The 13,670-nt window shown below is 38.6% G+C and overlaps 1 protein-coding gene across 1 annotated transcript in view; it reads right to left on the bottom strand.

The window, feature by feature from the left end:
- Positions 1 to 13,670, bottom strand: part of TRMT1L (tRNA methyltransferase 1L) — a 47,350-nt gene that overhangs the window by 21,686 nt on the left and 11,994 nt on the right. The window contains 4 exon segments of the mRNA XM_014586060.2: positions 5,286 to 5,365; positions 6,125 to 6,248; positions 9,000 to 9,129; positions 11,860 to 11,924. Of these exon segments, the coding sequence (XP_014441546.2) occupies positions 5,286 to 5,365; positions 6,125 to 6,248; positions 9,000 to 9,129; positions 11,860 to 11,916 (391 nt within the window). The 5' untranslated portion in view covers positions 11,917 to 11,924.

Below are 13,670 nucleotides of genomic sequence, written 5' to 3'. Positions count from 1 at the left end.
TTTACTCCTGCACCAAAATATGAAAAACAACTTTTCCAGACCAACACATCTCAAAGCTGCACATTAGTATCATTGTGAATTTAAAAAGAAAAATGATCATTTAGAATTCAATCAAGAAAGTACCTCTCACAGGCTTTCTGTAGTCACTGGACTAGTCATAAAGGACATTCATTACAAAATCAGAGGTAGTAACTCAGGTCTAGCAAATGGGTAAGAAAATCTGTATCCTTTACAACAGGAGTCCCCAACTCCTGGAACTGGGCTAAACAGCAGGAGGTGAGTGGCGGGCGAGTGAGCAAAGCTTCACCTGTATTTATAGCCACTCCCCATCACGTGTATCATTGCCTGCTCACCACTTCCTGTCAGATCAGCCATGGCATTAGCTTCTCATAGAAGTCTCCAGATGGGAATGTCTGGTTGCAGGAAAATAAGCTCAGTGCTCCCACTGATCCTGCATTATGGTGAGTTGTGTAATTATCTTATTATATATTACAATGTAATAATAATAGAAGTGCACAATAAATGTGTTTGAAGCATCTTGAAACCATTTCCCACCCTCCCTCCCCTACACTCTCTATCCCTCACCCCTTGTCTGTGGAAAAAACTGTCTACCATGAAATTGGTTCCTGGTGCCACAAAAGTTGAGGACTGCTGCTTTAGAAGTATCAGTCACCTTCTCCATAGATGTGTCTCATAATGGGAACATTAACATCTACTGTGTATTAGGGGTTTTACATATTTTTTTTCATATTTTCATACAAGTTCACGATAAGATCTAACATCTTTATTTTAGGGATGGCAAAAGATACAGAATGAATGCAAACAACCTGAATCAATGGTACCTCAAGAAGTTTTTAGAAAAATCTGAAGTATAGTTTTATTTTGGTACAAAAATATTTTGAACTCTATGCATAGTTCTTTCCTAATATATATTTCCCATGAACTTCTCTCCCCGCCACCACACACATATGTATACAAAAGCACATTAAAAAGATAAGGCTAGGGGCCAGAAGGTGGCATGGTGGAATCTGGACTGCCACATGGCCAGTCACGGTTTGAGTCCTAGACCTGGTAGCTTGTTTTCTCACTTTCTCTCTGTGTCACTGTCCGGTGAGTACATGTGCTCTATAGTAAATTCAAAATAAAAATAATAAATAAGTTAAATAAATAATTCTTAAAGAAAAGGCTAAGGGCCAGAAGGTGCTGTAGTGGTTAAGGAGCTGGACTCCCACATGGCTGACAGCAGTACAAGTCCTGGACCCAGCAGCTTGAAATTCATGCCATGCACGTGTGCATACATGCCTACAATTCTGAGAGGAGACTGGAGGAGAAGGGATTGTGGCATGGCCATCCCCTAGGGGATCACTTCTCTCTCTCTGGCGAGTGCACATACCTTATGGCAAAAAATGTTAAAAAAAAAAAAGACTAAAAAGGTCTTCCTTAGACATTAGCTTTATTATTTGAGATTAAACAGAGTAAAGAAAAAATGTGTATGATGGAAAACACTGAAATACACTTAGAAGAGCAGGCTGGGATCAGATTATGAAGGTCATTAAGTCTCACAAGTTTGGGCTCTAGGCAACAAAGATGCATGACTTTTCTGACTGAGAAGTCACATCATCAGTGTGGGGCTTCAGAGGGAAGGCTGTTTCAATAATAGAAGTGCACAATAAATGTGTTTGAAGCATCTTGAAACCATTTCCCACCCTCCCTCCCCTACACTCTCTATCCCTCACCCCTTGTCTGTGGAAAAAACTGTCTACCATGAAATTGGTTCCTGGTGCCACAAAAGTTGAGGACTGCTGCTTTAGAAGTATCAGTCACCTTCTCCATAGATGTGTCTCATAATGGGAACATTAACATCTACTGTGTATTAGGGGTTTTACATATTTTTTTTCATATTTTCATACAAGTTCACGATAAGATCTAACATCTTTATTTTAGGGATGGCAAAAGATACAGAATGAATGCAAACAACCTGAATCAATGGTACCTCAAGAAGTTTTTAGAAAAATCTGAAGTATAGTTTTATTTTGGTACAAAAATATTTTGAACTCTATGCATAGTTCTTTCCTAATATATATTTCCCATGAACTTCTCTCCCCGCCACCACACACATATGTATACAAAAGCACATTAAAAAGATAAGGCTAGGGGCCAGAAGGTGGCATGGTGGAATCTGGACTGCCACATGGCCAGTCACGGTTTGAGTCCTAGACCTGGTAGCTTGTTTTCTCACTTTCTCTCTGTGTCACTGTCCGGTGAGTACATGTGCTCTATAGTAAATTCAAAATAAAAATAATAAATAAGTTAAATAAATAATTCTTAAAGAAAAGGCTAAGGGCCAGAAGGTGCTGTAGTGGTTAAGGAGCTGGACTCCCACATGGCTGACAGCAGTACAAGTCCTGGACCCAGCAGCTTGAAATTCATGCCATGCACGTGTGCATACATGCCTACAATTCTGAGAGGAGACTGGAGGAGAAGGGATTGTGGCATGGCCATCCCCTAGGGGATCACTTCTCTCTCTCTGGCGAGTGCACATACCTTATGGCAAAAAATGTTAAAAAAAAAAAAAGACTAAAAAGGTCTTCCTTAGACATTAGCTTTATTATTTGAGATTAAACAGAGTAAAGAAAAAATGTGTATGATGGAAAACACTGAAATACACTTAGAAGAGCAGGCTGGGATCAGATTATGAAGGTCATTAAGTCTCACAAGTTTGGGCTCTAGGCAACAAAGATGCATGACTTTTCTGACTGAGAAGTCACATCATCAGTGTGGGGCTTCAGAGGGAAGGCTGTTTCACGGTAGCGTGTGGGATAGAATGGGGGGACGGGATGACTGGAAGTGAGGGTACCAATTAGAGACAATAGGTTGTCATCAAATCTTTAAACTGGTAGATACGGAAAGAAAAAGGGTCAGCCTATGGGAGGGTGCTTTGTCACTTTGTCCCTGTCATGTGCCCTTTGACAAAATTCAAAAAAAGAAAAGAAAAGGAAGTGTGAGTTTTATTGCAAAAGGAAACTCAGAACAGATGTGGTGCTGAGTCAATGTGGGGACAGTGCACAGAAAGTGTAAAAAAACCCTCAAATTTGAAATCCAAGTGGCTGGGAAGAAATAATGGACTAAAGCATCACTTCATCATTTTGACTATACTTGGAACTGAGACATCACTGATGATGATGGTGAGCAAAGTAACAGTTGTAATACATTAATGATGCTGCCTAAAACATTTGCTAGTTACTAGGCACCGTTCTAATTACTTTACATGTATATCTTTACTTAAATCCTCAGATTCTTGTAATGTGGGTACTGGGACCGTACTCCCACCAACCCTTTTATAGGTGAGCGAATTGAGGCAGGATTCTCAGGTCATACAACTAACGTGAGACTGAGATCTGAACCCAGGCACTCTGGCTCCACAGCCCATGCTCTAACCATTGCTTTTCCTGGAGGAGCAAGGGCCAGGGAGGAGAGCTACCTCACACGGTTACCCTTTTAGTCCAAGCTTCCCAAGAGGATACTCCCATAACCTTTATGAAGAATGACCTGAATGAGGTTCAAGTAACATTTTAGAAATTTCCTACTCTTCCCATGGTCTTTTTTCTACTGCTCACAAAAATGAAAAAAAATGTTCTCAACCTTTAATATTTCACTTTACCCCATTGTCTTAAAGGCTAGACAAGGATCATCACAACACAAAAAAATACAGACAGACATCAGGTGTTTGTATTCCTAATTGCAGTAAACGAGTATTTTTTGGGGAAAAAAATTCCTGTCTGAACTTGATCAAACTACCTATTTACAAAAATACAGGAACCAGAGAAATGTGTTACGTGAGCCTCGGCAATACAGTCAGCAAAAATCTAGACTACGGGGAACTATACTTCAAGAGATCTATTATGTCAATAAGTTTACCATGCACATACACAGACACAATGATAGAAGAGTATGTAGATTAAAGAGAGACTTAAGAGACACATTAAACAACCATAATGCCTGGTCTTTGTTTGGTTTCTGATTTGAATTTAAAAAAAAATTCTATGAGATAATTTGGCATATCTAAAGAATTGATACTGAAGAATTATTCCCTTTTTTAGAGATCCAACTGAAGTATTTACAGGTGAAATAATACATCTGTGATTTATTTCAAATTAATAGGGAATGAAGGATGAAATGAAAAATAAATTAAAAGTCAAAGAAAAAAATAGGGAATGAAGGAATCGGGTATGAGGTATGGGGGCATAGACAAATTAAGACTAAGCATAAGTTGATAATTTTTTTTAAAATTTGATAGAGGGTGTGTGTGCTTGCTGAGAGGGTAAGCATGTACATAGGGAATGGCCACGCCATAATCGCTTCTCCACTGCTCCCTCCTTTTGGGATTCTGGGCATGCGTGCACCTGCCCCTGCTTTGTTTTTCAAGGCTTCAAGGTTCTGGGTCTGAATTAAAAACACATAGCCATGTGGGATGCAGCTCATGTAACCACCAGGCCATGGGCTGGCCCAAGCTGACAATTTTTGAAGTGAGTGATGGATACAAAGAGATTAATTTATATGCTATTTACTTTGATATATATTTAAAATATTTCATAATAAAAACATTTTAAAATATTACTTTGGACCTTTAATTTTTTTTTACATCAAAATATTTTGCTAGACCCAGGGAGCGGCAGTGGTAGCACAGTGGTTCCCATGTGGGAAAGGTCCTGTGTTTGTGTCTGGGAATCTCCCTGAGTACTCTGGGCGCATGTGTGCATGCCTATGATCTGGGCTAGCTGAGGCTGGGGATGGATTGTGGCATGGGGACCCACCTGGTGTGTCTCTCTGTACCTTTCTCTCTATATCTCCTATAAACAAAATAAATAAATGTAACTTTTTTTTTTCTTGCCAGAGGCCCAGTCACGGTAGAATATTCTGATAGACACTGCTACTGGACAGGCTGAATCCACATGGGAGGCCTGGGTTGAGTCCTGGCCCACCCTAAAAGTCATAAACGCTGTAGTGTGTGCCTGCAGTTCCAGCTACTCAAGAGGCTGGAGCAGGATCATGAGCTCCCAGCCAGTGTGGGCAACATAGCAAGACCTTGTCTGAAGGAGCTGGGTGTAGTGGGCGCGCCAGTAGTCCCAGCAGCTCAGGAGGCTGAGGCAGGAGGACTGCAACATAGCAAGACCCTGTCTTTAAAAAGAAATTGCTAGATATGATATCCATACAAAAATTTTAAGGAAAGATACTCTACAAATCTGGTAAATAAAATGAGATTCCAAAAAAATTTCTTTACTTACCAGTGGCTCCAAAGGCATCTAGACATTCCAAAGGTTTTCGTTCCTCAGCTAAAGCAGCCAATGTGCAGAATATTAGCTGCCTAGAAGGAAGTAATAATCTAAAGTAACTTGCCTGTACCATGGCTTCATCATTGTAGAGTTCACTTAAGAATAGTGAGAATGGAGAGTGCTAGTTACTGTACGAATTGTTCCCAGTTTAATGGAACAAGTTAAAAGTCCATGAAATTAAAATTATGAATCTAAATTGGGTTCTATTAACAAGTACCTATTTAATTATTTATTTATAAATAAAATTTGGCCACAAATGTCATAGCCTGTTCAGTAACTATATAAAATTACAGTTTTTTTAAACAGATAAACTATCTAGAACTAAAAACAGAAATTGGCTTGGTAGCAAAAAGGAAACAATCATTCCAAGAAATGTGAAAACATTATTTTCACTCTGCACCTAGTTTTAAATTTTAATAAATTAGAACATAAAGGTTAATGGGACCAACAGATGGCATAATGGTTATGTCACTGGACTCCCATGTAGTTAAACATGGTTCGAGTTTTGGACCTATGGCTTAACAAAAAACAAATATCTCCAGACACGTGTGCATGCATGCTCAAGGTCCCAGGAGGAGAATGAAGGAGAAGGGATTGCAGTATGGCCATCCCCCTTGGAGAGTGATTTCTAACTTTCTGTTTGTCTTTCTTCTTCTCTCTGGTGAGCACTTGCATCCTATAGCAAAGATCTCTCTCTCTCTCAAAAAAAAAAAGAATATAAAGGTTAAGAGATGGTACATTTGTAATTATTTAAAATACCACATAATAATTCTATTTTCAATATATCTTACCGATTTAGTTTCATTTTGGGATTAAAATATGAATCTGTTTTTTGAGGTATAGAATAGTTAGGACAAACTTGTACATCCGTGTCTGCCTCTTTCAAAATTTCATTAGCTGGTTTAGTAGTAGAAGCTAAAATAGGATGAAAAAGAAAAAAACTTCTAGTGAAACACAGAATAATTCCAACCATCTAAAACAAAATACATTCTGAAAAAGGACTTTATATTACTCTGTGTTAGTACAAACAATCGAGTAGATGTAAAGACAAAAACAAACATTTATCACTTTTTGGAAGAGTAATATTAAGTATTTGGTAAAGAAAAGATTATTAACAGGCCAGCAGGTGGCATCGTGGTTTGGCTGACCAAGTTTGAGTCCCAGACTTGGTGGCTTGCTTTCTCATTTTCCACTTCTCTCTCTCTCTCTCTGGTGAGTATATGTGCCCTATAGCAAAATTTAAATAATAATAATAATAAATTAATTAAATCAATAATTATTTAAAAAAGAAATAGAAAGTTTATTAAAATCTTGACTGGGGGCTGGCAGGTGGTGTGGTGGTTAAGGGTACTCAATTTCCACATGACCAACTGTGGTTTGGGTCCCGGACCTAGTGGCTTTCTCACTTTTTCTTTCTCTCTCTGGTCAGATTTAAATAGATAAATAAAGAAATAAAGCTAAATAAAATAACTCTTAATAAAAAAAATCTTGACTGCCTAGTCAAGATATACTTCTATTATGATAGCAAAGAACCGTCACTCGATAAGACAGCACAAAATCCTAAACTACCTCTAAGATCCATCAAGCACTATAATATAATGTATTTGTTCAGGCTGGCCACTAAATTTATTTTATCGTGGTATAATCATCAGAAAATGAGTATCATTCTATGGCTTCATTTCATTAGTCAGTACAGCTAAGAATCACTATTTCCTGAAGGTGCTGTACTGTAGAACACTTTCTCATAATTATGTTTTTAAATAAAAAATTACATTCAAATATCTATAAAGCAATTAAAGACTCTACATTTACTCTCCATTAGAATAATTACCTATTAGGGACCAGCAGTTGGCGTAATGGCTATGTCGCTGGACTCCCGTGTAGTTAACCGCAGTACGAGTCCCGGACATGGTGTGGTGGCTTAAACTCACACAGGGCGCATGTGTGTGCATGCCCAAGATCCCGAGAGGAGAATGGAGGAGAAGGGATTGCAGCGTGGCCATCCCCCCGGGGAGTGATTTCTCACTTTCGGTCTCTGTCTCTCTGAAAAAAGTATAATTACCTATTAATACAAAGTCATAAAATATTGATGGTCATGTTTAGTATTGTGTTGCATGTACTCCTATATCCACTCATTTCACATATCTCACAATATCAGCCTTTCTCTAATCAGAATCTGTGAGAAAATTAAGCTTTAAAAAAAATATTTGAGCTGGGACCAGCAGTTAGCGTAATGGGTATGTCACTGGACTCCCATGTAGTCGACAGCGGTTCGAGTCATGGACCCGGTGGCTTAAACTCATGCTGGGCGTATGTGCCCAAGATCCTGAGAGGAGAATGGAGGAGAAGGGATTGCAGCATGGCCATCCCCCCTGGGGGGTGATTTCTCGCTTTCTGTCTCTGTCTCTCTCTGTCTGTCTGGCGAGCGTACGTGCCCTATAGCAAAAACACCTCTCACTTGCCAGAAAGACAGAGAGAGACAGAGAGAGACAGAAAATAAGAAATCAGCCCCCGGGGGGATGGCCACACCACAATCCCTTCTCCTCCACACACATGCACTGGTGTGGGTTTAAGCCACTGGGTCTGGGATTTGAACTGTAGTCAACTATGTGGGAGTCCAGCGACATGGCCATTGTGCTAACTGCTGTTCCCACAACTTTTTTAATTCTTAAAAGAATGATACATAGTACCATTCTAGATGTATAGGTGAGAAATTAATCACTAAACACAATGGATGCTTTAGGCCATTAGCGCTCAATTGAATTCTTAAGAAGGGCTCCCTAGGGACCAGCAGTTGGCTTAATGGCTATGTTGCTGGACTCCCATGTAGCTGACCACAGTTCGAGTCCCAGAACCAGTGTCTTAAACTCATGCCGGGCGTGTGTGCATCTGTGCCCAAGATCCCGGAAGGAGAATAGAGGAGAAGGGATTGTGGTGTGGTCATCCCTCCCCGGGGGTTGATTTTTCATGTTCTGTCCCTTTGTCTCTGTCTCTCTGGCCCATTCATGCACCCTATAGCAAAAAACCTCTCAAAAAATAAAAAAAATTAAAAAAACAAAGCTCCCTAAATAGTAACAAACTATCAGTGAATTGTTATCAGTAAAGATAAATAATTGTCTTTATTTTACTCTATATCTTTTCCCAGTGTTTTTCTTTTCTTTCTTTTTTTTTTTAAAGAATTCATTTTATTATTTTTTTTTTAAATTTAACCAGAGAGACAATGAGAGAGAGAGAAAGTGAGAAAGCAAGCCACCAGGTCTGGAACTTGGATTGTGGTCGACCATGTGGGGGTCCAGCACCTTCACCACCATATCACCTACTGGTCCCCCAGTGTTTTTCAATAAGTATAACACAGTAATTGGTATGATAGCTGTCATTATAAATATAATTCTATAATCTTTCAATATTTATTTGAGCATCACTTTTCTACATTACTTATTAAAGATATCTGTTGAGAATAGTTGACTATTACTGAAAACCAAACAGGAAAAAAAATGAAACAATAACTGGACCATTATTTAAGAATTTACTGCGCCAGCAGGTGGTGTGAAGGTTGAGGTGCTGGATTCCCACATGGCAACCACTATGGTTCGAGTCCTGGAAAATGTTTAAAAAAAAAAAAAGAGAATTTACTTATTAATATGTTAATGAGATTGCTCAACTTACCAGCAATATACCTGGATTTGGTCTCTCCTTTATTCACATGGCGCCTAACATGTCCTAGCATATCAGTCCTTCTGGTGATTGTTGCTGAACAAATAATACAATGATAATGGGCGCCCATTTTACTGGATATCTGGCAAACAGAAAATTTCATTTAAGTAAGTTACTAAGACAATGAAATAGAGTTCAAGGTTGAAGATTTAAATATTTTAGTGTGTCTTGGGTTTCAAGATATAGAGTATTAATTTTACCAGTTACTTTGAAAGAATCTTACCTTCCTTATCCATATTTACATATGCTTCATTCGATCTATAACATATTTTCTTCCAGCTGCACTTACAAATAGTGTACTGTTAGGACTGGTGTGCTAGTAAATTCTTAATGACTGACTCTCCGAAAAAATAAAGCCTAATTTTTTAGTATTTGTAGATTTCTATGATATACTCGATATAAATGTAATACATAATATAATAAATATAAATACTAATTTCAAGCTATAGCTGTGATAGATTTCAAGCCACAAATGTGACATCACTGAGTATGAAGTTGGGAAAAGATGTGCATTTCACACCATTGTAGAGGACTGTCACCATGCAGACGTCATAGGTGTTACTCACTGTATGTACACGGACAACAGAATGCAGTGAAATATATAGCGGTGATGAGTTTTGAATATTTAGTATCTTTGTTTTTTAAATGTAACTTACGTACTTTTACATTTATATAATTTAACTTCTAGTGATGGCCATATTTAACCAGTGTGTAGGTTCTGAAATCCAAGACAACTTCAGCACCCCATTGAATGTTAGGGATGTAATGAAAACCATATTTTTTGCAAGTAAAAATTTCTCACTTCATAAGTTTTCATTTAACTAAGAAAAAGACTATGCCAATGGCTCTTCCCTTGTTTTGATGCCTTTTATCCTTAGTGCTATCTCCTGTTTACTTTAGAACTTATGGCAAGAGGAGAATAGTTATGAACATTACACAGGGTTTGTTTAAATAGTCCTGTGATTATCATATTATCATATCAAACTGTATTGACTACTGTTTACTTCTTTCCTTCTTTCTTTGCTATAGGGCGTGTGCACTCACCAAAAAGACAGAGAGAGACAGAGAGACAGAAAGCGAGAAATCAACCCCTGGGGTGATGGCCACGCCACAATCCCTTCTCCATTCTCCTTTCAGACTACTACTGTTTTTCATGATCAAAGGAAAATTAATCATGAAGACTCAATTCAGCTAATATGCATTCAGGATAACATCACTATAAAGTGTTATAGTTCATAGTTTGTATTCCCCTAAGGTCAGATCTATCCTAAAAATAAACACATATATTTTCAAAACGTTTTTAAGCTTACGGAAAGTTTCTTTTCTTTTATTTCTTTTTTTTAAAAAACAATTATTTATTTAATTTTATTTATTCATTCATTTTATTTTGATTTGACCAGAGAGAGAGACAGAGAGAAAGAGAGAAAGTGAGAAAGCAAGCCACTGGGTTCAAGGTCTGGAACTCAAACCATGGTTGGCCACATGGGAATGTCCAATGCCTTAACCACCATGCCACTTACTGGTGCCCAGAAAGTTTCTTGATTCAGTGAAATTAAATCTAATAAAAGGAAGAACATAAAGATAGTAAATATGAAATCAAAATATACTAAGATATTTACTAAGCTACAGAAATGGAAGGTTCTGTTTCATGATCAAAATTTATTTTAAAAGAAAAAAATTACTCTTGGGCCAGTGAATGGAGTGGTGGTTAGGGTGACTGGTTTCTACATGGCTGACTGTGCAGTTTGAGTTCCATACCTGGAGGTTTGGCAAAACATGTTGGGTGCATGTGTGTGAACCCAAAATCCTAAGAGGAAGATCAAGGAGAAGAGATTATGGCATGGCCTTCCCTATGGTGGGGTGCTTTCTCACTTTCTCTCTGTCTCTGTCTCTCTCTGGTGCATACACACACTCTATACCAAAAAATAAAATAGGTACTCTTCTTAGTTTTTTTTTTTTTTTTTTGGAGAGGTTTTGCTGTAGGGCATATGCACTAGTCAGAAAGATAGAGAGAGACAGAGAGACAGAAAGCAAGAAATCACCCCCCAGAGAGGATGGCCATGCTGCAATCCCTTCTCCATTCTCCTCTTGGGATCTTGGGCACACGTGCACACATAAGCCTGGTATGAGTTTAAGCCACCGGGTCTGGAACTCAAACCACGTCTGACTACACGGGAGCCCAGAAACGTAGCCATTATGCCATCTGCTGGTCCTCATGGTTACTTTTATTTAAACTCTCCATTCCAAAATTAGTGAATGAGTTAGTTCTTTTTCTTTTTTTTTTCTTTTTTTTGGAGAGGTTTTTTTTTTGCTATAGGGCACGTGTGCTCGCCAGACAGACAGAGAGAGACATAGAGACAGAAAGCAAGAAATCACCCCCCAGGGGGGATGGTCATGCCGCAATCCCTTCTCCTCCATTCTCCTCTTAGGATCTTGGGCACACACACACACGCGCCTGGTGTGAGTTTTTTAAGCCACCAGGTCCGGGATGCAAACTGGTCGACTACATGGGAGTCCAGTGACATAGCCATTACACTAACTGCTGGTTCCCATGAGTTAGTTCTTATTTTGAACATAAGAAAGCCATTTATCTGGCTGAAATTAAAAACTGTGAGAAGTTCAATAAAGCAATCCTTTTACTCATACATTTTTTATTTTTCCTTTTCTAGTCTGAAAGGACTCAGATACAAAATTTTAAATGAAAACACACTGCTGAACAAGCACATAAAGATAGTTTTAGTTTTAAAGCAAGTAAAAATTACACTTTGTTTAAAAACTAAAGTTAAAAATAAAAACTCAATTATGTGCTTACCTGTTCTCCAATAATGTTTGGTTTCACTGGGAGACAAGGTAAGTGACAGATGCACATTCTATAACCTAAAATGGAGAACGGATGGTTGTATCACTGTTTGGTAAATATTTAATTATGTTTCAATATTATAAACAAATTTTATTTTATAATAATTTGTTCTCACTTTCCCTCTCACTGTCTCTCTAGTGAGCATATGTGCTCTCTGGCAAAATTTAAATAGACAGATACACAGATAGAAAGAAAAAGAAAGAAGGAAAGAAAGAAATTAAGAAAGGCAGGCAGGCAGGAAGGCAGGCAGGCAGGCAGAGTAGCTCTTGGTGTGGTGGATAAGGCAGCCGGAACCTACATAGCCGACTGCATAGTTCAAGTCCCAGCAGCTTGAAAAACAAAAACACACTGAGTGTGTGTACGTGAATGCCCCAAATCCCCAAATGCTGAAAGGAAGTAGACATGGGGGAGAAGGAATTTCTGCATGATCATGCCTCATGAGGCTGCTCTGTCCCTTTCCTTCTTAGTTTCTTTCCAGTGAGCTCAGGTGCCCTCTGGCCAAAATAAAAAGGACCAGTAGATGGTTGCATCACTGGACTCCAATGTAGTTGACCGCAGTTAGCGTCCCAGAAACATGCCGGGCACATGTGCGTGCATACCCAAAATCCCAAGAGGAGAATGGAGAAGAGATTGCAGCTTGGCCATCACTCCCAGGGAGGTGATTTTTTTTTCTGTCTCTGTGTCTCTCCAGTGAGTGCATGTGTCCTAGAGCAAAAATCTCTCTTAAAAAAAAAAAGAAGAGAATTGGATCATTCCTATATTTGTGGTAGAATAATTACTTGAATGAGATTGCTTTGGTTAAACCCTTGTTATAATTATGTATATAATATGAACATATGCTATATAAACAAATATAATAGAACCAGATTCAAATTCTTATTCTACTATGACTCTTTTATCTGTTATTAGTCATGTAGCTTCTCTGAGACTCAGTTTTATCAACTGTCTTCTGCCACCTTGACTTTTTCTTAGGCTTCATCTTCTTTGTCTCGTGCTCCAGTTGCCATTGTACAGACGCTTCTTCAGCAGCAACATGGCACTACCTTGGTTCTTCTTCGACCTTTTGTAACATTCTTTACCAGTCCTCTTCCTTCTCTCATACCCTACAATGTAGACGTTCCTTAGGTATGGTTGGCTAGACTTCTCATTTCTTTAACTCTACTCATGATTCTAAACATCTCTCCTGTGGAAAGGAATCCCAAGTTATAGCTCTAGTTACTAATTCATTCTTGAGAGCCACATCTCTAGATCCAGTTGCCTATTAAGGATTTATAACTGATTATCTTGTCAGCACCTAAAAACCTACTTGTCAAGACTAACTGTATCACTTTACTTTTAGCATCATTGATAAAATTTTTACAAAGTCACTCCTAACTCAAAGTAGCTAAGTCACCTCTAACCCCTTTCTTTTTATACCTTACATGCCATCATTTCTTGTGTATACGTTGAAGTGTGCCAGGACTCAGCCCTAGAAAACTGTTTTCCATCGATACGTAACGGTCCTATGGTAATCTCATCCAGTCTCATGACTTTGAATACCATGTGTATTCTGACAACTGCCTAATGTCTATCTCTAGCCACAACCCTCTAAGATTTACATACCCGTGGGCTTAGGTGCATCTCGAACTTTTGATGCCTAAAGTTGAGGTTTGTCAGCCTTTCCACAACTGGTCCTAATGCGGTCTTCTCCAACTCAGTAGAGAACAACTCCATCTTTCTAAATGTTCAAGTCCCAAACCTGAGCATTCCTGGCTCTCTTTCCC

The sequence above is a fragment of the Tupaia chinensis genome, unplaced genomic scaffold, assembly GCF_000334495.1.
Source record: "Tupaia chinensis unplaced genomic scaffold, TupChi_1.0 Scaffold000112_1, whole genome shotgun sequence".
In the NCBI taxonomy this organism is placed as follows: domain Eukaryota; kingdom Metazoa; phylum Chordata; class Mammalia; order Scandentia; family Tupaiidae; genus Tupaia; species Tupaia belangeri.
This window is presented reverse-complemented; position numbering and strand designations above follow the sequence as displayed.